This window comes from Aquarana catesbeiana, linkage group LG02 (assembly GCF_042186555.1).
Source record: "Aquarana catesbeiana isolate 2022-GZ linkage group LG02, ASM4218655v1, whole genome shotgun sequence".
NCBI lineage: Eukaryota > Metazoa > Chordata > Amphibia > Anura > Ranidae > Aquarana > Aquarana catesbeiana.
The window spans coordinates 180,100,779-180,128,172 of NC_133325.1; the positions used below are offsets into that span (position 1 = coordinate 180,100,779).

The 27,394-nt window shown below is 43.1% G+C and overlaps 1 protein-coding gene across 1 annotated transcript in view; it reads right to left on the minus strand.

The window, feature by feature from the left end:
• Window positions 1-26,931, minus strand: part of GDF11 (growth differentiation factor 11) — a 191,382-nt gene extending 164,451 nt beyond the window's left edge. The window contains exon 1 of the mRNA XM_073613948.1: window positions 26,325-26,931. Within this exon, the coding sequence (XP_073470049.1) occupies window positions 26,325-26,733 (409 nt within the window). The 5' untranslated portion in view covers window positions 26,734-26,931. The remainder of the gene's footprint in view (window positions 1-26,324) is intronic.
• Between the last annotated feature and the right edge of the window lie 463 nt (window positions 26,932-27,394).

Here is a 27,394-nt window from a genome sequence, read left to right on the forward strand (position 1 = left end):
GGGTGTGTCCCTTTCCTCCAATCAGCTGTCTTGGCTGTATGCCAATAATCCACTCCCAGTGCTGACCAGGAGGAGAAAATCTGTAACACAAAGCGCACTTTCTAAAGGATATATAAAGCTGAAGACAGCAGATATACATGTAAAATTTATATAGGGAGATTTGTTTCATCTGAGGCTGTTCACTTCACTGGGTATATGGAGGGTTTACATGCACTTTAAAGGAGAAGTCCAGCCTGAGCTTTTTAGGCTGGACTTCTCCTATGGGTCACAGAAGTGCAAATTGTTTTGCACTCCTGTGACCCGTTTTCAGCAGAGAGCGGTCTGAAGTCCGTTCCCCGCTGACGTCACTGCCATCAGTGGAGGCACCACGTCATCCCAACTTCCAACTTCCAAGTCTGGATCCACCAGCTGCCTTGAATGATGGCAGTCTCAGCGAGCCGCTGAGACGGACGCTCCCCGCCCCCCCACAGCGCTTCAGTGAGCGTGGAGGAGCAGAGAGGAGAGACGCTGACTGACAGTCAGCAGCTTTACTCTCGTGGATCTGTGAGAACCGAGCCATCGGCGATGTTCGGTGGCTCGGTTCTGAGTGCAGAGACGGCGGGGGACAGCTGCAGCATTGGTCTGATGCTCCATCCACCGAGGTAAGTATGAATCAAAAACAAAACATACTTCTCTTTTAATGTTTTCCTTTTTTTGTCTCCTAAACAGACAAGTGCATTTTTATATCTGTTTCCTAAGAGCCGGTTCACACGGGGGCGACTTGTCAGGTGACCTAGTCGCCTGACAAGTCGCCTCCCGTTCTGTGCTATGGAACCGTTCTAATAGGAGCGACGAAAGTCGCTCCGACTTAGAAAAAGGTTCCTGTACTACTTTGGGGGCGACTTGCATAGACTTCTATACAGAAGTCGTCTTGCAAGTCGCCCCGGCAGTCGTGTGCAGGTCGCCTCGGTGAGGCGACCTGCAAGTCGTGCTGCGTCTAGTGTGAACCGGCACTTAGTGTTATTAAATACCTGTTGATCTTGCCAGTATCTTCCTCATCCTACGAATGGGTGACAATGCTTACTACAGGATCTTAATGCTATGGTGCCATTATCAACCCACTGCTCTTGTAATGGAACTATAGGATACCATACCTGCAAAGTCTCACTGTCAGTTTGCCCAAAAGTCTTGTGCATGGTTAAAAAGACAGTAACAGTGCCACTGGCAGTGGCCTGATACTGTGGTTTTCAAACCACCAACAGTCCAAGCATGCACTAAGCATGATTGTGGTATTGTGGGCCAAACTCCAGGCTCATTTCTTTCAAAAAAGATCCTTCTCTCTGGCATTGTCCTCCACATTGATTCATTTTCACAACTAGATAGGCAGGAGACAGATCTGAAATCAAGTATAACATGGTGCACCAGAAAAAAATAGTTTGAATTCTGAAAGACCAGTGTTGGTTGGTGTGTAGTCATATTGAGTATTTTTTTAGTAATTTTTTAAAAAATTGGTAGGTGCCAAATATATATTTTTTAGGCGTTGCCTTAACCTTGCTAGTTTCTTTTATCTGGGAAAGTACATACTTAGAAAGGCCAAAGAGATTGTCCAAATGTCTATTGCTAAGGGCTGGATAAGCACATCAAATCTAGTTTTACACCCATTTGCAAAACAGATAGAGAACATATACCTCTGTATACGTTCAAAAAGATGCTTTAGCACTTTTTATGGGGACTCATATTTCAAAGCACACTTTCACCAATGTAATTTAAACATTTAAATGCACAATGGTGACACAGGTAATAAAAAACACTCCCAATGTGTCCCCACTCTCATGATTATTTTACGACATGAATGAGGTCAAACCAAGCAGCACGTAAGGACAAAACCAGCATACTTAAGACAGTTAAAGAGATTGATTTAAAGTGTTAGCAAACTGGGCTTTGAAGTGATGGTCTTAATGTTTCCGCCATGCTTAATTTCACACTGAGACACAAACTTGCAAAATTAGGCACATCATCCTTCTTACGCGGACAGTTCCAAAACCAGGAAATGGTTGTATACTCCTGAACTAACATTACTCCTGCTATATGAAGAGTTAATATAAAAATACAGGAAAGTCGGCTTTGATTTTTTTTTTTAAGTGCTTGGTCTTTTATACACTTATTGTACATTTTCTTTGATATGTGAAGTGGGTTGGAGCAGTAGATTGAAAGGGTGCTACCTTTAGAAAAACATACATTTTGAATAAATACTGTTATGCCTGGCACACATGATGAGATTATCGGATAAATAATCGTTTTTTTCTTGCTTGCTAGTCTCCATATCAAAAATTAAGAGGTTACTAAAGTTACGAAAATTCTCAAATGACAGAATAAAAATTCTGAAATGATGTAATGTGTTGTATTGTATTGTATTTTTGGACAAAAACTGTACTGATTCAACTAAAATCGTACAGTCTGGTATTGTACAAGAAATATTTTTGTGTTTGTCCCATCAGACAATTCTGATCAGCTCTCGAAAGCTGTGTACTAATGATCAGATTATCGTACGATCGCTTCAAAAGTGGTATTTTTCGTACCATTTTCTGATCGTGTGTACAGGCCTTAAGAAATTGAATTTTTACGGTAATACATAAGAACTTAGCCAAACATGTAAACTTTTTTTCATTAGAAGGGTTATATCTGCCTCTGCTTGGCAAGCACCCAGTTTGTTTAATGGATATTGATTCATTTTCTCAATATCCATTTTGAACATTCGCCAAATCCATTAAGACTCACTTTAGGAAAACTTCTTTCCTGTTGCTATAAGAGATTTAATGGCTTCGTAGGTGGTTTTCCCCAGGGTATTTCCTCAATATTTACAGTATTAAATAGCTCCTTAAAAAAAGAGACAATTTTTCTTTATAAAGCATTGGCTTAAAGAAGATGTAAAGGTAATGACTAGAATCTAATATACGTTTTAACATGTTAACGTCATTTCAAAATTTATTTTCAATCCTTTAAAGCTTAACTCTGGGAAAAACAATGTTTGCACATTTACTATGTAAAGGTTATTTACCCCTAATGATTTGTCTCATGTTGGTGGACAAATACCTAACTTTCATTCATTCTGACACAGATGTAACCACGGAATTCTAGTACACTGTATACAGTGACGGCTGTGTGGGTGGACTGTACTCCACCTTCTCCATTCATAAAATGTCTTGTGTTCTTTTTCCCAGAATGCAATGTGCTCTGTGATGAGATAAGGGGCAGATAAATGTCACAATCCCCCCTCCTCTAATCACAGAGCACCTGTGAATGGGACACACATTATTAGAGATAATAATTTTTAAATACAAATGTGCAAATAATTCAATCTGCAGCGTTCATAAAAAGAATACCTGGTGATCCTGGCTTGAAGTGTTCAGGCATTTCCTTTTATGGGGTGACAAGAATACTAGCATAATGCAAGTCGGCTGTACCAACACACATTAAACAGACCTGCTTTTAACTGTTCTTTACTTAGTCACACAAGATTATTGTAAGGGCTTGTGTACACAGGTATTTGCTTCTTTCCCCATACAAGTATGAATGCAAAAGCACAGTAACGCACCTCAGAAGGAACCAAGGAGCACAAAAGCAACTAAAAAGGAACTTGATTAGTTACACCTGAGGGCAAAAAGCCAAATGAGACTATTTTTTTTTTCCTTTCTGTGCAACTGAAAATTTAAGCAACCCAGAAGCAAGCCATTTCCCCCTTAGGGTCCTTTCACACGGGCTTTCCGATCAGGTCCTCCTGTCATTTTTTTAGGCGGACCTGATCAGACCTTGCAGTCTCTTCTATGGAGCGGTGAATGTCAGCGAACAGATGGATAGTGGTCCCATTTTTCATCCGTCTGGCAAATCAGATCGAGTCGGATGAAAACAGGCGGTCCGTTTCCACCTGATCTCCCCATAAAGGAGAGGGGGACTGTGTCCGTGTCTGCTCTGCACAGGGGAGCGGAGACGGACCTGTCATCCGCCTGCTCAGTGGGGATCAGCGGAGCGATCCCTCGCTGAGCAAGCAGAATCCGCAAGATGGAGGCGCCGTGTGAAAGGGGCATAAGGCTTGGTTCACACCTAATGCCGATGCGGCTCACAGTGGGGGGGTCAGGTGCATCCGCGTTCACCATTTCAGGTCCGATTTCAGCCCGAAATTTAGGGCTGAATTCAGACCTGAAACGGACCACAAGACGCAGGGGGCTCCTTTGCAAATTCGCACCAGAGCCGCATCGGAGATATGTGAACTAGCTCCACAGAGAGCCGGTCACAGTCTCCCGCTATTGCAAATTGGATGTGGGGATCTCGCATACAATTAGTGTGAACGCAGCCTAAAAGCTGGCCATAAACTGATCAAAATTTGACCGACTGAATTTCAATTAGTTTGATCGAATTCTATTGAATGGGCATGCTGGAAAACTTTTCTCAATCAGTGGTTGCAGCTGCTGACCAATGTATTTTGACAGCGGTGGGTACCGGCTGTTAGAATACAATATCCCGGTGGATGGATTCCTCCATCCACCTTGTTTGGCTGAATCCCGCTGGGTAAGCGAAAGAAAACAAAATCGTCTATGGCCAGCTTAGAGAATAAAAAAAAAAATAACATACCTCTGAGTCTGATGCATGTGTTTAGAGGGACATGCATGTGTTTTAGCTATTTTTTTTAAATAATACAACATGATATGCAATTATCCTCAACAACCAAGGAGAATGAATAGCAAAGAATGGAAAGTTATGCATTTACTGCTGGTTCACACAGGGGCACGGCACGACTTGCAGGTCGACTCACACGACTTCAGTGGCGACTTGCAAAACGACTTCTGTATAGAAGTCAATGCAAGTTGCCTGAAGTCGCCCCAAAAATACTATAGGAACCTTTTTCTAAGTCGGAGCGACTTGCATCGCTCCTATTAGAACGGTTCCGTAGTACAGAACGGGACGCGACTTGTCAGGCGGCTAAGTTGCCTGACAAGTCGCCCCTGTGTGAACCGGGGCTTAAGGTTATTGAGTTGTGTACAGTTCAACAAAGTTGCAAATGGGCAATCCATTCAACTTTTTAAACTGCATTTCACTTCAGTGAATTCTTTTTATAGTGATCGTAACCTGCTCTTGGTACCATGGAGACAAAAAATGCATATAAAATACTTTTATTTTTTTTTTCAAAAGTAGTGGAAATGATGGTGTAATCTACAGATGAACACACACTGTGTTGCTTTCCCTGTAACCTCATGGGATATACCGTGCCTCTGCGTTAATCCCTATCTAAACAAGTCAGGTCAGTGTTATTCTGGGTCTTCTACCTAGGGCAGAGGTCAAAGATCATGAGTGTCAAGCATGCTTCATAGTCAATTAAAACAAGATATTTGTGTAAATGGAAACACTTATACCAATTGCTCCCAATTATTAGTTGTTATGACACATCTGGCACTAAATGTATTGTAAAACCTTAAGGGCTCACGCACACTATCGCCTATCTTGAGCTGCACTGATCTACACAGGGTCAATGCAAGGACAAATAGATTTGGTTTTGTACGTGTCTTTTTTACACCACAAAACTGCATTGAGGTGGGTTGTGGTGTGCTGCGTAAGAATGTACACATGATGCATTTTTGTGCAGCGCAACTCCCCGCACCTCATAGACTTGAATGAAGTGTAATGTTGTACGCTGCACAGCTCAGTGTATCATTTCTGTAAATGTCTGTCATCGATGAACTTCCCCACATGCGTAAGAGTCGTGTTATCTCACGTGGCCAATCAAGAAAGCTGAAAATCTTTAAACCATTAAAAAGACCGGCCAAAAATACCAGCAAACTTACAATCTGGACTGCCTCTTGTGGACAGTCCCATGACCAATGCCAGGCTGATGTTGAGATAGTTAGCCACTCTACATGAACAATTTTCTGATGCTAGCCTTTCAAGATATTTTTTCACTGCACATGCGTTGGCATTGGTTCAATTGTTTAGACCACATGTGTTAAACATAAGGCCATTTCATGTGGCTCTTGCACCTTTTCTGAAGCTGCAGCATCCACTTTGTCTCCGCCTAGGGTTGCCACTTTTTCTTTAAGCCAAACCCGGACACTTTAGCGCTGCACAGTACATTTTTTTGTTTTAATATACACTATAGTATTGTAACAGACCTGGGACACCTTTGGGCACTCCAAAGAGAATAGTAATGCAGCACACATAGTGCCCTTCACTCTCTCGTCAAGCCCTGTTCCCAGCCACATTCCTGTCTGAATAATGTGTCTGGGTTTCAGGTGGACTGAAACCTGGACAGATTATTCAAAACCCGGACTGTCCGGGTGATTTCCGAACAGGTGGCAACCCTATCTCTGCCCTCACCTTGTCCCAGCAGTCAACAGCAGAGAGGACAGAACTCCTTGAGAATTAAGGGGGATATGATCAACATGTACAAATATATAAGGGGTCCGTATAGTGAACTTGGTGTTGAGTTATTTATTTTGTAGTCAACACAGAGGACAAGGGGGCACTCTTTACGCCTAGAGGAAAAGAGATTTCATCTCCAAATACAGAAAGGTTTCTTCACAGTAAGAGCTGTGAAAATGTGGAATAGACTCCCGCCAGAGGTGGTTCTGGCCAGCTCAGTAGATTGCTTTAAGAAAGGCCTGGATACTTTCCTAAATGTACATAATATAACTGGGTACTAACATTTAGAGGTAAAGTTGATCCAGGGAAAATCCGATTGCCTCTTGGGGGATCAGGAAGGAATTTTTTCCCCTGCTGTAGCAAATTGGATCATGCTTTGCTGGGGTTTTTCAATTCATCTGGATTAACTGTGGGTATAGGATTGGGTATATGGGATTGTTTGATATTATTTTTTTATTTATTAATTTATTTTTATGGTTGAACTAGATGGACTTGTGTCTTTTTTCAACCTGTGCAGCAGCAGCATCCCCTTGTCTCCGCTTCACCTGGTCTTAGCGTTCAGCAGACTCTGGCCCTCCTCTGGTACTCCTCCAGATTCTGCACATCTTGATGTAAGGGAGGGTGGGGTGCTCTGGACATCTAGTCTTACAGATACAACCTTTGAGGGCAACCATAATGCTGATATGTCCCGCAAATGAAATGGAGTTTGACACCCCTGGTTTAGGCGTTGAAGAAGCCCAGATAAGGCAACAGGTACGTTTTTCAACATTTTCTGTAATGTTTCCTCATATCAAGCAGCAGGCGTGCAGCATGTAACACGCATCAGGCCTCCCACAATTTAGTGTTCAGCAGTGCCTGAGTGACCAATAATCAAGGCCTGAGAGCTGCCATTGGCAGGTTGGTATGAACATGCTAAGCCTTGAGCAGGTTTAAAATTTTAAACTTTGCAAAGAAAACCTGGTGGAGGCTCCGGTGGTGGATGAAGGCGACAGGGGAGAAGATACAATACAGTAAAGTACAGGTTCGCTTTAGGTATAACAGATAAAGCAAATATATATCATGCAGAAAATGTTACATAAGAGAGCGTGGGCTTTAATAGCATAGAAACACTGAAAGAATGTATATGAAATACTTTCAGATGTATGGCTTAATAGGAAGTAGACTTCAGAATCCACTTAGTTTTACATAATTATCCAACTGCATATTGATTCCTGCTTGTGATAAATGGTGGTACAATAGCTTGGGTTCAAATGAGGAGACTACATCATCACTCGTCACCTTGAACATCACCCACTCAATGAGCTATAATTTGCCATATCAACTAAGTTATCAAAAGAACATTTTCTGTCCACATTTAGTATTGTACCTGCGCTCCATGCAAAGCTCCAGGCATATGCTCTTCAGTATACCATAGTGCTTGAAAAATCAGTAATGCCTTTGGTGCAGCCCAACCCCTGCACTGGATTGCATTGCAATTAGCTGTGACACTAGGCGAATGTATTAGAATTATATACTGTATCAAACTGCCTATACAGATGCAGATCTGCAAAAAAGATACAGCAAATTGCAGACAAAGATATGGGCAACTTGTGGCAGCTGTGGCCACTGGGTTGGCTCGGAGACATAATCGTTTTAGAGTTACATACATCTGCTATTGGCAACCTTGCACCTTCCCATGTCACCTGTCTGCATATTTTGCTTTTTTTTTTTTTCTGATAAATATATAACATAGCTACATCTGGTGTTGTATTGTCAGCTTAGACATATAAGCTTTTAAAGTGAAATTCCAGGATTTCAGCCACTTTCTAAAATGTGCTGTCTTACTGTAGGTTAAGTCCAATGAGGTGAGGGCACCTCGTGGACATATAACTTACAATTTACATTTCTACTGACCACTAGATGCATAGCTATCGCTATACTACCAGCGCTCCAATGCTACAACTTTTGGTTTCAGCTCCTAGAACTACAAAGTACTATGCAGCCACTCTCCCCAACCATCCTCTCATCCTGCCCAATCACAGATTGCTTTGTATTATGTGAAACCATTCACAAAATACAACGCCTTCTGTGAATAGACAGCAGAGGGCAGGGGAGGGCAGAGCTGCTGTGTGTGAGAATGCAGCATCTCTTCTGTCAGAGCAAAGGAGTGTAGTGATAGCTTTACTCAGAGAACATCACAAAAGTATCAGTTGTAAGTAAAGGAAATACGTCCATGAGGTGGTATGCATGCAACTCGTTGGACCCTACCCATAGTAAGCCTACACATTTTAGAAAGTGCCTGAATTCCTTGAGTTCAGCTTTGATGCACAATTTTCTAGACATTGTGTTAAGTCAGCCCAAACAAACGAGTGGGACTGTCATTGCATCAAAACGGACATCAGAAGAAATCAGACATGTGACATTTTATTCTGACACAGCATGCCACAATGTTGGGGCGCACTAAAACACATGCATATTTCAAGTGTGTTGGATGAATACATTGGTTGTCAATGACAATGAACGCCACTGCAATGTGCTATAGCTACCCCAATCCAGGTATACTGACACTAGGGTTGTCCCGATACCACTTTTTTAGGACCGAGTACAAGTACCGATACTTTTTTCAAGTACTCGCCGATACCGAATACCGATACTTTTTTTTAATGTCACGTGACAGAGTTTTTTTTTTTTTTTTTAGCAGTGCTTTTTTTGGGGGGGGGAGGGGGTGAACGGTGTATGTGTGTGTGTTTGTTTTTTTTATTTACAATTTTAATTTTTAATTTTTTTTTATTCTTTATTGCAATATGTGTTTTTTTTTTGTTTTGTTTTTTAATCAGCCCTGTTGGGGGGCTTTGGTGAGATATCAGGGGTCTTAACAGACCTCTGATATCTCCCCCTTGAGACAGAGAAAGAGACAGAGGATAGAGATTCCCCAGTCCCTTTCTCTGCAGCCTCAGCTGCACTGAGAATGAATGGAGAGGAGAGAAGACAGCGGCTCCTCTCCATTCATAAACTGAGACATCGTAATCACAGAAGATTACAATGTATCAGTTATATGAATGGACAGAGTCAGCTGACTCTGTCCATTCACAAAGGAAGGAGGAGGGGGCGGCGGAACGGAGGGGGAGAACGGAGGGGACAGAGAAGGAGAGAGGAACGGAGGGGACAGCGGAGAGGCACGGCAGAACGAAAGGGACAGCGGAGGGGGACAGAAAAGGAGAGAGGAACGGAGGGGGACAGCGGAGGGGGACAGAGGAACGGAGGGGGCATGGAGGAGGATGCAGTGACAGTCAGCGGTGACCGATCAGCGCTGTATGTCACTAAAGCAGCTGAAAGCCGCTGGGGGAGAATCTTGTAACTCCCCCACGCGCCGATCACAGCTGACTTCTAGGTATCAGGGGAAGCATCGGGAGCATTTGCCCGAGTACAAGTACTTGGGCAAATGCTCGGTATCGGTGCCGATACCGATACTAGTATCGGTATCGGGACAACCCTAACTGATACCAAGTGCCAACAGCAGTGGTAAGGGGAGGGGGGGGATTACTGGTGCCTAGACCTATAGGGGAGGAGGAGAACCCCACAGGGACCACCCAAGGGAGTACCCACGCTCCACATCCACATCTACTTACCAGTCCAGTGGAGTGTGCAAGTAAGGCTCCCATGACAGATTCTCCTCTCCACCGAATTGGAGGGCTGTCAGCCAGGGTAACACTGTGACATGGACCCGGTCATATGTGTTCCCGGGAGACTTTTAACTCACCGGCCACCCTAGTCCAGAACGGGGCTGTTGCAGCCAACTCACCTTTTAGCTAAAGGTCTGCATGTGCTCATTGGCCAGACTGGGGTGACCACTGGATCTAGATCAGTGTTTCTCAACTTCAGTCCTCAAGGTGCCCCAACAGGTCATGTTTTTAGACTTTCCATTATTTTGCACAGGTGATTTGATCAGTTTCACTGCCTTAGTAATTACCATAGCCGTTTCATCTGAGGGAAATCCTGAAAACATGACCTGTTGGGGCGCCTTGAGGACAGGAGTTGAGAAACACTGATCTATATTATCCAGCTTGTCGCCCAACCCGCCAGTTGATTTAAGATCTCTGCAGTAAAAAAATCCCAGGAACACTTACCATGTGTTAACGTTTGTTGCATTAACATGTGTGTCCCAGCAATGCATTGCACTGGAAAGGCGTGAAAGGACCCTTAATATAGAATGCAACCATAACACTGGTGTCTCAAAGTATTATGGGTGTTCTAAAGAGACAACATTGCAGTTGTTTTTTCCTTTGAGGCTTTCTATTTCATTCTGAATAAAAGTCAGTGCAGAGGAATACAGAGTAGAAAAAAGAGAGTGGATGGGGGGAGCGGGATGAGTTAATCTTCAGGCACATTCAGCTGTGTGTGTAGTCTGCACTTTATCTCAAATGCTCTTTAAAGGCTAACTCCACTTTTAGCAACATGTTACACTTGTATTTAGGGAGTAACATGTAACACGTTGCTAAGCACCCACCTCACCCCCTGTGGGTGCAATGCTTTGCAGGCTCCTGAGAAAGAAAATAATACATGCACATTTTTTCTTGCAAAAATATGTGCATGTACTATTTCTTTCTAAGAGCGGAGTTACGCCTTCCCCAGCAAAAAATGAAAAATCAGCAGCTACACATACTGTAGCTGCTGACTTTTAATATTAGGACACTTACCTGTCCTGGAATCCAGCTGATGTTTCCATCGGCTCTCGGGTGCTGCCACCGCCATTCGTGGTAAGGGAAACCAGAAATGAAACCTTTCAGCTTCACAGTCCATTCCCTACTGTGCATGCGTGAAGCGCACTGCGCTTTCTGAATGGCCCAGCGGCGGGGGAAGGAGGGGGGTGAAGTTCCGATTGATCTCCCCGTGGCGAGATCTCTCGAAAGTGGGGAAGAGTACCTGTCAAAAACAGGTACCCGCTCCGCCCCCCCCCAAATGATGCCAAATGTGGCACTGGAGGGGGGAAGGAGGCAGATAAGCAGAGCTTCCACCTTTGGGTGGAACCCCGCTTTGAAAAAAGTGAACTTAGCCTTTAAACAGATTTTTTTTTTTTAGCATAGCAGTTAAGATGTGAAATAAGTAATATATAAGTAATATATAAGTAATATGTGAAAAAAGAGACTAGAGCTCTACCTACTTGCTCAAAAATGTAAATATAAAATGATAATATACAAAATATATCATATGTACCTGACTAAACCTTTTTTCCTTCTCCCAATAACTTGAATTAGCTTATACATATCATTACACATCATTGTCAGCCTAATGCCGCGTACACACGGTCGGATTTTCCAATGGGAAATATTCGATAGGAGCTTGTTGTCGGAAATTCCGACCGTGTGTAGGCTCCATCGGACATTTTCCGTCGGAATTTCCAACAAACAAAATTTGAGATCTGCATCTCAAATTTTCCAACAACAAAACCCGTTGTCGGAAATTCTGATCGTGTGCACACAATTCCGACGCACAAAGTTCCACGCATGCTCGGAATCAAGCAGAAGAGCTGCACTGGCTATTGAACTTAATTTTTCTTGGCTCGTCGTACATTTTGTACGTCACCGCGTTCTTGGCCATTGGAATTTCAAACAACATTTGTGTGACCGTGTGTATGCAAGACAAGTTTGAGCCAACATCCGTCGGAAAAATTAAAAAACATGGATTTTGTTGTCGGAATGTACGATCGTGTGTACGCGGCATTAGCGTTAAAAATGCCAATTCACAGTTCATCTTAGGAATATGAGTTGTTAGGCACACAAGCTTCAGCGGCTTTATATTTTTCTATACCACTATTAGCAAGGGCATTTTTTTTTTCAAACCATACCTTAGAAACTATTATACAGTACTAACACCTGGACCTATGTACCGATTTACAGTAATATTATATAATTGCGTTCTTCAGGAATTATCCTTGAAACTTGTTACTATGCCTACAAAAAGGTTTTATGGTTTGTATTGAGAAATTTTCCAATGACAAAGAATTCATGGTTTATATATTTGTAAAGCACACTGAACTATGAAACATAATGAAGCATGCATACTCCCCCACAAGGTTATCCCACTTGTGAAAGGATCTGGCTAAATTGTTCAAAGACCTCACAGCACATGTATTCTAAAAGAAGATACAATACAGGCACAAGCGTGAGATACAAGATGACTTGCATATTTCGCAAGCTTCACCAAAAGACCACGCTGTCATAAATTCTCTGAATATTTTGATTATCAGTATTATACATCCATACCAACTACCATAAGTTATAGGAACGCAGATATTAAGTAATATATAAGGACAGTGAGTATTCACTATTGAGCTATCCCTGTAATAAAGTCATTTTGGAGACATGAGTACTGATGTTCTCATTCCACCCGGGTTCTGGGTATTCTGTAATGAATGGCTTACTTTGAGTTAAATGAACAACATTACAGTCTTTGCTTTAGAATCACACCAAAATTGATTTCTTTCACAGAAAAAAAGTGCTAAAAAAGATATGCAGTAATACACAAAAAAAAAATAAAAATACTATAGCTACTGTCACAGCACTCGCAGATAATCTTAGGGCTCATTTAGATCGATGTATGTAGAAGTGTTTCCAACAAATTAAAATGAATGTAACCTGAACCAACTTAAGTCCATCATGAACGTTGCTGCCAGGCTCATCCACCTTACAAACCGCTCAGCGTCTGCTATACCCCTCTGCCAATACCTCCATTGGCTGCTACTCAACAACCGAATTAAATTCAAGATACTAACAATAACTTACAAAGCCATCCACAACCTGGCCCCCAGCTACATCTCTAACCTAGTCTCAAAATACCAACCTAATCTTTCTCTTCGCTCCTCCCAAGACCTTCTGCTCGCAAGCTCCCTTGTCACCTCATCCCATGCTCCCCTTCAGGACTTCTCCAGAGCCTCTCCCATCCTCTGGAATGCTCTACCCCAATCCGTCTGATTTTCTCCTACTTTATCCACTTTAAAGTGGGGGTCCACCTATCTATCGTTTTTTTTTTTTTTGAGTTCATTCACAAACTTTTCTTCTCAGCATTACATACTCACATATTGTGTGTAATATGTCCGCCTGTGTCAGATTTCATCGTTTCCATCTTCATTGTGGGCATTTGAAGCCCACAAGCATTTATTTCCTGGATGTGGTGAATGCTGTGCTCCCAGCATTCACTGCTCGTTCCCGCACATGCTCAGTGGCATCCTGGAAAGCCTGAGACTAGCTCCCAGGAGTCTGGGAGAGGCTAGAAACACGCCTACTCCCATGGGAGGAGAACCAGGAAGTGCAGAGAAGAATAGAAAAATAAAAGGTAATTACGGCGATTTAAATTTTTTTAAACGGCATGTCAGCATCTAGGCAAGGAAGAGAATACATACAGATATTGTTCAAAATTTGGGTGGAACTCCGCTTTAAGACGATCCCTGAAAACTCATCTCAGAGAAGCCTATCTGGCCCCCACCTAACAACTGTACATTTATCTTCTCAATCAGCACATCGCCCACAGTTATTACCTCTTGTATCTCTTGGCCCTCCCTCTTATATTGTAAGCTCTAAGGAGCAGGGCCCTCTGATTTCTACTGTATTAAAGTGTTGTCCACCCTCAAGTTTTAAAGCGCTACGTAAACTGTCGGCGCTATTTTTTATGGGGAAGTCTGGCATATCTGTTTTAGCACACTGCAATGCATGCACGAAGACAACAGTGTCAATGGTTTTCTAATGTCAGATATAAGAAATAGAGCTTTTTTTCCTTACAGCCACCAAGGAGATTCAATTTTTTAGAGCATATCTGAATCTGATTGGTTGATATAGGGAAGACATGGCCATTACTAGTATTGATTTGATTTATGGGGCTCCTTTAGTATGAGGGTTCTTCAAAAAAATGTCAGCACTTTTTTTAAACTCTATTAAAAAATAAAAAAGTCCAGACATTTTTTGAAGACCCCTCATAAAAGCAAACAAGTGGCCTATAAACACCAAAAACAAGTACTCCTATATATTGGCCAACATTATGGCTTGATGGTTACTATTTAGGTTCAGGAATTCTAATCCCAACTGGGTATCTGCTTCCATAGATTTTGTAAGTTCTCCTTTTGTTTAATCTGGTTTTCGTCTGGCTGCAACATTTTCTTTTAAAGTGATTGAAAACGATCGCCTTGTAAAACAACCCATTCAGTTTAGAATAAAAATGTAAGGCAAAAGATTTGTGTATGGATCTAAAAAAAAACAAACATTATAAAGACTTTTTTTTTGTAAGTCCCTCTGTTCTCAGCTGCATAAGAGCTGGGGGAAAGGAGAAGCAGCAGCTCACTGAGCTTCCCAGTGAATGGCTGTGCAGAGGGGGCCACATGTTCTCTCCTGCTTAGTGTGGTCAGTTTTTAATGGGAAAGCAGAGGGACTAACAGGCACACCAGGGATTTCACACAAATGGAGCGATACAAAGAGAACAGGATACAAGTTTTTTCTTCATACAAGTACATGGTATAGCAGGCGCATATCAGGAATATGAAATGTTGGGGTAACAAACGTTTTAACAATCTGAAAGCGTATGTACAGTATGTAGGGATAGTAGATTGTGAGCTCCTTTGGGAGTTGGGTCGGAATTCTATGGGTCTAAGAACAAAAAATCTAAATCCAAAAACAAAAATGGAATATACTGCAGCATACCAGGCTTAGCCATGGTGGCTGCATTTATTTTCTTCTTTCCCTTTTATTCGAGGCCCCTTTTTCTTCTTTTTATTTTACCTGTTTATCCAACCAGTAACACATTTCCTATATTAGGGTGACAACACTCACTCAGCATACTGTATCTAAGAAGGAGAAGTGTTATCACTCTATGAGGGACTACAGAATACCTCCATATCCTCCTTAACATAGGGGGAGATGTTCTGCAGTTTACAAATGGAGCCATACAACTGATAACAGATAGCAGAGACAGTATGCACAAAAAGTTATAAGCTCACCAGATTTATAGCAGAATCAATGAGGTATTTTTGCACTTGAACAGATATAACAAAATATTTTAATGGTATATTTAACAAACTAACAGGGAGCAATATAAGAGAAATTAATTGTAATTCCCCGTAAACACGATCAGACTTTCCGACAACAAAACCGCGGATTTTTGTTCGAAGGTTGTTGGCTCAAACTTGTCTTGCATACACGCGGTCACACAAATGTTGGCCAACAATTACAAACGTAGTGACGTACAAGACATATGTGATATCTCCATTACAAACGCTAGTATACTCGTACTTGATTCTGAGCATGTGTGGACTTTTCTTTGAGGGAATTGTGTACACACGATCGGAAAGTCTGCCAACAAACATTTGTTGGCGGAAAATTTGAGAACCTGCTAGCCAAAATTTGTTGGCAGAAAGTCCGACAACAAATGTTCGATGGAGCATACACACGGTCGGACTTTCCGCCAACAAGCTCACATCCAGCATTCGTTGTCGCAAAATCCGATCGTGTGTATGGGGCATAAGAGTTTAAAGGAGAAATATGGCCAAAGCATTTTTGGCCATGCTTCTCATGTTGGTCACAGGTGTGCATTCCTGTGACCCAGATTCAGCTGACAGAGGGCTAAATCCCACTGTCGGCTGATGTCATAGAACCAGTCCAGGCTATGCAGGGACCCAGACAAAAATTATTGGGATCCACCCAGATGCCTGACTAACAGCTGGCTCAGCTACTCAGCGCCGCTTACATTTTTTTATTACATTTTAATCTTATGTCATAGGTATATATATAGCTTTCTACTTGAGAACAAAAGTCTATAAGCATAGGTTATAAGAACCAGGACGCAGCATGACTACATGTCACTATTACAGCAGTTAGCCATGAGTCTAGGCTATGTATAAATGTGACAACGTACACACAAATGCAACTGTGTAAAGTAGTTCAAGTAATTTAATTAATATGTAACAGTTATACTAAGTATACAGAAAAAAACACAGTACAGAATAATTTCTATTTGATACAGCAGATAATGGGTGCAGGTGCTATTACATTTGTATTGTACCGGCTAAGCTTCCACCACAAATACAAAGTTATTGTTACTAAATTTCACACCCGCTGAAGAACAGTTTGGCCAAAACACACAAGCAGCATTTGGTAGCGGCACAGCTCAACTGGATCTCATTTCAGAACAGCAAACGTGCAGCAAAGACACATTGTGCCCAGGGAATTTATCATGTTTAGCTTTTTAGCATGAGTTGGAATAGACATAGGGGATTAGAAATGCTTCCAGTCACATTCCTTTAACACTGCCAAATGGATCTGTCCATCTCCTCCCAAAACCAATGAAAAGAACAACACAAGGACCCCATGGGGGTAACCACAGCCACTCTTTGTTATTGCTGCAAATGGTAAAAAAAGGAAAAACCAACAGAAGTGACCTGAGGATAACAAAAGACGAAGGAGAATGAGCCAGATGAACACAGAACCAGTGCACAAATAAAAGCAGAAAAACAGCAAGAAATTAGCAAGAATAATAACCATGGCAATCTATTTTCAACATAAATGAAAAAAAAAATGAACATACTGTAAAAATACAGAAAGATTTCAACTTGGGAGTACACAAACGGTAACAAGAAATAAAACGACCCAATACTATTTCAGGAAAGAATTCTTTACCAGATGCAATGGTCAACTTCATATGAGAATATAATTAAACTTTTGAAAAAGTGTCTGCGAGCAAAATAAAGTGGAACCTAACACAAAAGGGCAAGTTCTGTTCTTCCTCCTTCTCCCCTCCCCTCTATTTGGATTTTTTTTTTTTGGGGGGGGGGGGTTCTAGATTTGGCAGGTACCTGCTCCCACTTCTAGGCGATCAGACCGAAAGCTTGGCCCCCCTTTCCTTCCCCCAACCATCTGAGATACGTTACAGGTCTCGGGAGGCTGCAGAACCATTCACTATGCGTAGTGAGAAGCCGGCTGTGAAGCCGCAAGAAGTCGCAGCCGGCTACCCACAACTAACATGCCGGGACCCAAAAAAACGGCAAAGAACCGGCCCGAGTGAGGACGGCACTGGATCCCTCGGCAGGTGTTTGTTTATTAAAAGTCAGCAGCTGCAGTTTTTGTAACTGCTAACTTTTCATTTTTGGGAACTTGACTGAAGCTCCTTTTTAAACTGCATACTAGCAAATGTTGTAAGTCAAGTTAAAAATGCAGTTCAACAAATATTGTGATTTACTAATGGTATAGAAGGTCAGTGCATCATTTGACTTCAAGGAAAGATAAAAAATAAAAAACACTTTATTTAAAGAAAAATTTTGAGAACTGTGATCTTTTTTTTCCATCAGACGCTACAGGTTTTTGTTTACTTATCCTTATACGATACATGGGAGACAAGTATGACGCCCCTGCTAAAAAATTATAGTTGTTAAGCTGTCATCATGAACCGAAGGCCTCAATAACATTTTGAATGATTAACCCAGAGCAAGTATGCAGATCAAGAATTCTAACATTACTCCAACTTTCCCAATCGAGTGCTTGTTTTGAGTCAGTGATTAACAAGCTGCTGAAGCCAGAGAGAGCTACACATCCAACATTATCAGAAGGTCAGCACTGACATCCTACACATTGCTCTCAGTATAGCCTTCTTTATTTGCCTTTCAGACTCGGAAATTTTCAGGCAGCTCTTCCCATTCTGTGTTTAGAAATCCAAGGTACTGCAGTTTGGAGATTATTTTTTTAGAGCAGGCTTTCTCAACTTTTATACCCCAGAGGAATCTCTACATTTTCAGGTCTCTGGAAACACTTAGCAAAACCAACTTAACGGGGGTTAATGGCAAACATGTCTCTTGCATTGGTGGTGTGTAGAAAGAATACAACTATTGCAGACAGCTAACAAAGATCATAGATGTCATGCAGCTGGCTTTGCCAGGTGGCGTTGGTCCTGGAACAATATAGGCACAATCAAATAGGAGGTCATTCGGTTACAACTCAAGGAACAACCCCTAGCAACCTCTAGGGAAACCCTAGGAGGTCATTCATCCACAGCTCAAGGAATGCTAGCAACCTCTGGTGGACCCTGTGAGTTCAATCAGGCACAGCTCAAGAAATGCTAGCAACCTCTGGAGGACCCTAGGGGGTCAATCAGCTCCAGCTCAAGGAACCCCTAGAAACCTCTGGAGGAACCCTAGGAGCTCAATAAGCCACAGCTTAAGGAACACCTAACAACCTCTGGAGGACTCTAGGAGGTCAATCAGGCACAGCTCAAGAAATGCTAGCAACCTCTAGAGGACCCTAGGAGGTAAATCAGGCACAGCTCAAGAAATACTAGCAACCTCTAGAGGACCCTAGAAGGTCAATCAGCCCCAGCTCAAGGAACCCCTAGAAAGCTCTGGAGGTACTCTAGGAGCTCAATCAGCCACAGCTCAAGGAACACCTAGCAACTTATGGAGGACTCTAGGAGGTCAATCAGTCACAGCTCAAGGAATGCTAGAAACCTCTGGAGGAACCCTAGAAGTACAATCATCCACAGCTCAAGAAACCCCTAGCAACCTCTGGAGGACCCTAGTAGGTCAATCAGACACAGCTCAAGGATCCCCTAACAACTTCTGGTGGATCTCTAGGAGGTCAGTCATTGACAGTTCAAGGGACCCCTAGCAATCTCTGGAAGAACCCTCTTGTTTCACAGAACTCGGGTTGAGAATGGCTGCACTTGAGGTGATTATATCAAACATCTGATGGGGTTGAGCCCAGGTTCACACTAGTGTGATCTCAAACATTTGATTCGCACCCGCACAGCAGGTGCTGATAACATGCGATGTCTGAGCAATGCGAGTTCAGCCATACAATTGTATGGATGAACTTGCATTGGATTCGCACAGAAAAGGGTGCAGGGACTTTTTTTCCCCCCCGCACTGGAATCGGATCGCATGGGTGTTCTCACCCATGCGATCCGATTCCTGTCCGAATCCACAGTTCGCACTGCGATCTGTGAACCGATCTGGGTGTGTCATTAACATTGTATTGACACCCGTAGCGGTTCAGAGAAGGTAGTGTGAACTGCCTGTGGGAGAGATGCGATGTGGGAACCAGGGCTGGAATTGCGCCGGTTCCCACATCGCACAAGTGTGAACCCAGGCTTAAGGAGGAAAAGTGACACTGATGGTTTTTTGGGAATACAATGAGGTTGATTTACTAAAACTGAACAGTGCAAAATCTGGTGCAGCTGTGCATTGTAGCCATCAAGCTTCTAACTTCAGCTTGTTCAATTAAAGTGATTGTAAGGGTTTTTTTTCTTGTTTTTTTTTCTTACCTCCACTGTGCAGCTCGTTTTGCACAGAATGGCCCCAAACCTGCTCTTCTGGGGTCCCCCTGGCGGCTCTCTCGGCTCCTCCCCACATCAGATAACCCCCTAGGAGAAGCGCTCTCCCAGGGGGTTACCTTGCAGACGCGCTCCCGAGTCCAGCATTCGGCGTCCATAGCCGGTCACCGCCAGGTGTTTTTTTACTTAAATTCATAGGATGCATTAAGATGAAAAAAACCACAAAGGTTTACAACCCCTTTAAGCTGTGATAAAAAAAGAAAACCTGAAAGCTGATTGGTTTCTTTTAAGAGCTGCAGCAGATTTTGCATTCTCCGATTTTTAGTAAATCAACCCCAATGTGCCCACGTACTTTTACTCTTCACCCTTCTTTGCCCATCACTTGAAGCTGACTATTTATTTATAACGCACATAAAGTTTGCTAATTAGCAAGTGATGTTTATTTAAGCCTTCAGGAGTTAAATGCAATACGCTGTTAACAGCTATTGTTTTAAGTAATACAATCATTTAAAAGGATTAAATTGTTTCTAACGGCAGAAAAAAAAATGCCATCTGTGTTCCCTGTGCAGAAGATTTGATTGTCTCCAGCAATCAGTGACACAGCAGTCTCTAGGCTCTGGCAATGAGCAGTGAAAAGCTTCTTGTCCACCAGTTAGCGCAGAATCCAGCTCACTTGTTGAACAATACAATGCAGGTACATGAGTGTGGGGGCATGTCACTCATTCTGTCAAGGACAATGATCACTTGAAGCTACTGCTGCCACTTAGGAAATAAACCATGAAGTCACAACATGTTCTGGCAGGTAACCCCTTGTTTGCCAGTCCCTTTATTTATCTTGCAAGATGAACGATGTCCCCGCTGCTTTGCTGCAAGGAGCATGCTGTTAATGAGAGGTGCAGGGTTAATAACTGACTTGTTAAGTCATTTGTGCACAGAGTAGAATGGTAGAGCTGACAGCTGGGGCCACACGACTACTATCAGGCTTTTTCACCACTGGGAAATCGCAGTAACCCATAGCAACCAACACATTTTTGATGCTGTCATTTTTTGGTGCTCTTAATTGCTGAGAGGTATAAGCTGAATGCTATGGGTGACTCAACACAACCTACTTTACTACCTTGATCAATAAATTCATATCAGGCTTATATAGAAATGCAGTAACCCATAGTACCAAAAAAGATTAAATATGATTGGTTGTTGGGAGCTCAATCTAAAGTCGACATCCCATTTGATCAATATGCCACACACACAGAGAAGTAGATTTCCATTGGTCGTTAGGATACGACGGTAACTTCTGATCATCAGCTATTGATCGCATCTCTTCCACCATGTCATTTCATAATCTGAAGTGTCAAAATACAATCGTATTTATAAACAATGTATCTCAGTGCTGCCGAACCGATGCAAAACGATCGATAATTGTCTGCCCTGGCCGATCCACTCAGTTTGTTCGAATCCAATCCAAATAGAGTCTAATGCCCCGTACACACGATCGGACATTCCGACAACAAAATCCATGGATTTTTTTCCGACGAATGTTGGCTCAAACTTGTCTTGCATACACACGGTCACACAAATCTTGTCGGAGATTCCGAACGTCAAGAATGCGGTGACGTACAACACGTACGACGAGCCGAGAAAAAGGAAGTTCAATAGCCAGTACAGCTCTTCTGTTTGATTCCGAGCATGCGTGGAACTTTGTGCGTCGGAATTGTGTACACACGATCGGAATTTACGACAACGGATTTTGTTGTTGGAAAATTTGAGATCCAGATCTCCAATTTTGTGCGACGGAAATTCCGATGGAAAATGTCCGATGGAGCCTACACACGGTCGGAATTTCCGACAACAAGCTCCCATTGAACATTTTCCGTCGGAAAATCTGAGCGTGTGTACGGGGCATAAGGCAGGCCATACATAGTACAATTTTCTTGTACATCTTTACTTTAGATTTACCAAAACCATATAATAGGAGGTCAAACCTAAACACTTTCAATTTGTATGCAATCGGACAGGCCCTTATACTACATAGTTAAAGGTAAATCTAAAGAAAATTGAATAAGAAAATTGTATGGTGTATGGCCAGCTTAATACACACTATTAGATTTTCTGCAGATTTTTGTCTTCAGATTTACCAAAACCATGTCGTGCAAGGACCTGCCTGATTGCATACAAATTGAAACTCTTAAGGTTTGACCTCATATTATATGGTTTTGGTAAATCTGAAGACAAGAATCTGCAGAAAACCTAATAGTGTGTATGGGGCTTTAATCAATCGGAATGTAAGTTAAAACTATTTAATGGTTTTCAGATTTGTTCGGTTTGATTGTCTCACCTTCGACTGGATAATAAAATCAAAGCACCTATGGCACACATTCATTTAATTAGCTTGGTGATATATAAATGAAATATAATGTCAATATTTGTACAATCGTGGTAATAATTAAAAGTCACGTTTACACAACAAATACAACAAGCATTTTCTTTTGTATAGCAATACAAAAAGTAAGCTGCCAAGTGCAACTATTTGTTACAGAACAGCTCAGCAACAAGTTTCTGTAGCCAGGTATTCAGCATTGCTCCTGATCATACAACACTACCTGAAATGTTCAGAGCAAAATAAATCCCCCACAATAAATAAAGGCTGATCACTGCACACAATCATATCCATCATCTCATACTAAACCTGCTATGACCTTCCAAATCAAGTAATACACTATAGGCACATGCCTGCATCCAGGTATCCAAGTTTATTCTACATAGGAATCGAAATTCACTCATCGCAGCAATCTTATTTCTGTACACACAGGCTTATAAAACACAACAGTAAAACCATGCTCAATCAACATATTAGGATAACGATACAACCAATAACAATGTTCACTGCAATAAACTCTCACACATACTAAAGTATATCTAAAGCCCAAACTTTTCTTTTTTTTCCGGATAAGGACCGAGTAGGAAATAGTTAAAATCCCAGATTTTTTTTTTTTTTGCATTGTTTTATCTTTGCATTTATATGCTTTTTTTTTTTCCAGGGCATTTTTATGTAGGTCTCAGGCTTGAGTTTTATTTGTAACTATTTGCAGCCTTGGGAAATCTAGTTACTAGGGGGAAAAGTGTGATACACGTGTTTTCAGACGCACCCACTGCAGTCTATTAGGTCCAAAAACTTGAAACTTGCAGCTCAAAGCCGTGGTTCACATGGATGCGATTTGACATGCGAACCGGCGGCAATGGCACCGTCCTAATTGGTGCGACGCCGCATTTGCCAAAAGTAGTTTCTGTACTACTTTTGGCGATTTCGGGGTGCGATTTCCATTGGCATCTGTGCAGAAACCCGCACAGATGTCTCTGAAATCGCCCAAAAGAAGTGCTTTTCTGAGCTACAAGCTTCAAAGAACACTCCCCACAGGTGTGAATAGGCACAACTGAAAGCCATGGGTTTTTGGATATTGAGCATTTAGGATCTTTGACAAAATGCACACGTGTGAATGGGGTCTTAGTTGTCACTGGAACAGCTGTCCCCGCTGGAAGATTGTACTGCAATTCCTGTTCCTGCGACAACCTGAAATGTTGGCTTTTCCCTCACTTTCAATCTGCCAACCTTTACCAGGACTAAGTGGCCCATTCACACCCGTGGGCGAGCGCTGTCCTTCATATAAACACGCTCTGGTGTGCATTTTATAGGGGCAGTGCGATGCTTTACTACAATGCATCATGTTTGCTTTTCCTTTTTTTTTTAACTTAAATTAAAATGTCACACTGGGGGAGATTTACAAAAACTGGAGCACGCAAAATCGGGTGCAGCAGTGCATAGCAACCAATTAGCTTCTAACTTCAGCTTGTTCAATTAGGATTTGCCAATAAGCCCCCATTCACATCGGGACGATTTGACGTGTGATTTGACATGTCAAATCGCATGCCAAATCGGAGCCTATTGCCGGCAACGGCACTGTCACCAATCGGTGTGTCGCAGACTTTGCGGCACATTATACGGTTCTAAACGCTCCCAGCGTGTGCGATCAGCGACAGCTGTCAGATCTGTACTCTGTACAAGTCAGCAGCCGGTGCTGCTTACGGGTAGCGATCAGTTGAGCCGTTACACGTGCAGCGAGCCTCCGACTAACCCTGGCCGCAGACAATGTGCATTCAGGAGCGGCCGCAGCTAAGCAGCCAGTTTCTATGTGACCCTGGCACAGAGTGCTTTGGCAGCAAACTATCCGCACCCCCTTGCACATGTGAATGTAGCCTTAGGCTGGCCACACATTATACAATTCTCTTGTACAACTTTCCTTTAGATTTACCAAAATCATATAATACGAGAGCAAACCTAAACACTTTGAATTTGTATGCAATCAGGCAGGCGCTTGCACTACATAGTTGAAGGTAAATCTAAAGGAAACTGAATAAGAAAACTGTATAATGTATGGCCAGCTTAAGGCTAGGTGCCCATCTATGCACTTTTTAATGGCTTTACGGACCTACAGAAACACACTACAATCAATTTACCTTATTTTCTATAAGCCCCGTTCACATCTATGCAGTTTCCTGCAATGCGTTTTTTTTTTTTTTTGTGGGAACTTTTTTCCGCAAAGTTTTGGCTCTATAGACTTATAGAGTTATATAATTGCATAAAGACACATGAAAAATGCATGTGCATGTATTTCTGGTGCGCTTTCCTGCATGACAACAGACGCCTCCTCCTAGCAACATCAATACTTCCCAAAAAACGCATTGAAAATGCATCAAAGACCTGCAAGACAAGCCTAAGGGCTCATTGACATGTGAGGCTTTACTGCCACTACTCTGAAAAGTGATTAGCAGTGAAATGCTTTCCAGAAGCGTTTGACAGGTGGTGAGGAGGCCATGTGTTAACCCTCAAAATGCTGTACTGCATGCTGTTGTGGCATGGTCCTCATACACTGCAAAAAGTGACACGGCATTTAGAGCCCTTTAACACTGAAGCAATTTTCAGGCGTTTTAGCGCTAGAAATAGCGCCTGTAAAGCGCCTGAAAACTGCCTCCCATGTCGCCCGAATGTGAAAGTCTGAGTGCTTTCACACCCGGGCGGTGCGCTTGCAGGACATTAGAAAAAGTCCTGCAAGCAGCATCTTTGGGGCAGTTAGGGAGCATTACACTGCCCCTGCCCATTGGAATGAATGGGCAGTGCTTCCAAAGTGCCTGAAAAGCGTTTCGGAAGCGCAGCAATACGGGTGCTTTTGACTCCTTCTTTGGGGTTAAAAGCACCTTGCTAGCCGCCGTATAGCAATGCTTAAACATCGCTAAAGTGCCGCTAAAACGAGCGGGCGGCCCCAGTGTGAAAGGGCTCTTAATGTTTGAGCAGATGCATTTCTGGGTTCAGGTGGGCAGTCGGGGGATGGTAAAAACCATAGTTCAGCCGCTTGCTTTGGCTGCCCCCCATGTGAATAATCCCTTATAGAGAGGGTGAATCTAGCTGGGACATAGACAAGAAAACTCCAACAGGGGTTCTAACCCTTCCCTACTCTGAGTTTAGATATACTTTAAGTAATGCATGAGAAGCACGTGGCAGAGGAGGACATATGGATCCTTCTGTGCCAGCCATGCCATTATCAGCTGTCACACGTGGGTACAATGCATGTGTATGAAGGAAGGAAGGAAGGAAGGAAGGAAGGAAGGAAGGAAGGAAGGAAGGAAGGAAGAAGGGATGGAAGGAGAGAAGGAGGGAAGGAGAGAAGGATGGAAGGAGGGAAGGAAGGAAGGAAGGAAGGAAGGAAGGAAGGAAGGAAGGAAGGAAGGAAGGAAGGAAGGAAGGAAGGAAGGAGGGAAGGAAGGAAGGAAGGAAGGAAGGAAGGAAGGAAGGATGGAAAGAAGGAGGGAAGGATGGAAGGAAGGAAGGATGGAAGAAAGGAGGGAAGGAAGGAAGGAAGGAAGGAAGGAAGGAAGGAAGGAAGGAAGGAAGGAAGGAAGGAAGGAAGGAAGGAGGGAATTATGGAAGAATGCAAGGAAAGAGGGAAGGAAGAATGGAAGGAAAGAGGGAATGAGGGAAGGTAGGAAGGATGGAATGAAAGAGGGAAGGAAGGAAGGAAGGAAGGAAGGAAGGAAGGAAGGAAGGAAGGAAGGAAGGAAGGAAGGAAGGAAGGATAGAAGGAAAGAGGGAAGGAGGGAAGGAAGGAAGGAAGGAAAGAGGGAAGGAAGGATGAAAGGAGGGAAGGAAGGAAGGAAAGAGGAAAGGAGGGGAGGAAGGAAGGATGGAAGGAAAGAGGGAAGGAAGGAAAGAGGGAAGGAAGGATGAAAGGAGGGAAGGAAGGAAGGAAAGAGGGAAGGAGGGGAGGAAGGAAGGAGGGAAGGAAGGAAGGAAGGAAGGAAGGAAGGAAGGAAGGAAGGAAGGAAGGAAGGAAGGAAGGAAGGAAAGAGGGAAGGAAGGATGAAAGGAGGGAAGGAAGGAAGGAAAGAGGGAAGGAGGGGAGGAAGGAAGGATGGAAGGAAAGAGGGAAGAAAGGATGAAAGCAGGGAAGGAAGGAATGAAAGAGGGAAGGAGGGGAGGAAGGAAGGATGGAAGGAAAGAGGGAAGGAGGGAAGGAAGGAAGGAAAGAGGGAAGGAAGGATGAAAGGAGAGAAGGAAGGAAGGAGGGAAGGAGGAAAGGAAGGATGGAAGGAAGGAAGGTACTCACTCTCCTGTGCCATGCTGATGACAGTCTCCGTGGTGGCATGATACTCATCCTCTTCCACGAAAGCATGGTGCTGGAAGGAGTCCCCCTGGAACTCATGCTGGTCCAGGATCTGCTGTAGAGGGGGTGCCTTTGGCAGTAGCTGGTTGACCACCTCCCGGGTGATATTGGGGGCTTCCTTTAGCCGGAGTTTGCTGAGGATCTGAGATTTGATGCTCTCCAGCCTCATCTCCTTGCTGTGTTTCCTCCACATACACACCGGACAGTCGTGCTCTTCACTCTCTGCCAGGGAAGTGTCCACCACCTGCACGGAGCTCTTCTCCATCACCGCCTCCGTCCCCCCCGATCTCCTGGAGAACTCCACAGACAGGATGAGTATAGAGAAGAGCACAGGGTACCGCTGAGCCAGCATAGCGGACGGCGACTTGTGCTGCTACTACTACTGGTGGTGGTGGTGCTGCTGGTGGTGACCACTAAGAGGACAGCTGCCTGGTGCAGGTCTTTATAGGGGAGGGCTAGGCGAGCACACATCATGTACTAGGCTCAGGGACTCCTTCTTTTTATATCCCAACTGTTCTCTGTCGTAAAATGCTTTCATTGGCTGGAGAGGTAACAAAAGGCCCCTACCAGGGCTGTCAACAAAGTAAAAAAAAAAAAAGAAGAGAGAGAGAGAGAGAGAAAGGGAGAGGAAGAGAGCAGGAGGTAGAAAGTGACTCTGATGTCATGGACTGGGCACACTCACAGCTTACACTCATATTCAACCTTCAATTCTTTAGAAATGCTGTTAAACCCTCAGCCTTTTTATTTGAACTCACTGTGCTCAATAAAATAAAAGATTCCCCAGTAAAATTCTTACCCAACTTTTCAATGATGCTGACTCCTGCTCTCTTAGTTCTGCTTCCCTGAACTTCTGGTCTTCACAGGAAAGAGTTAAAGTGCAACTCTGGGAAACAAGAAAATGATCCCTTGCAGAGGGGCTGCATATGTGGGATTGCGCATTGAGACCCCTTTCACATGGGCACCTTCACTAAGCGGAATCCATTTGCTCAGCGGGAGATGTCTCCGCTGATCCC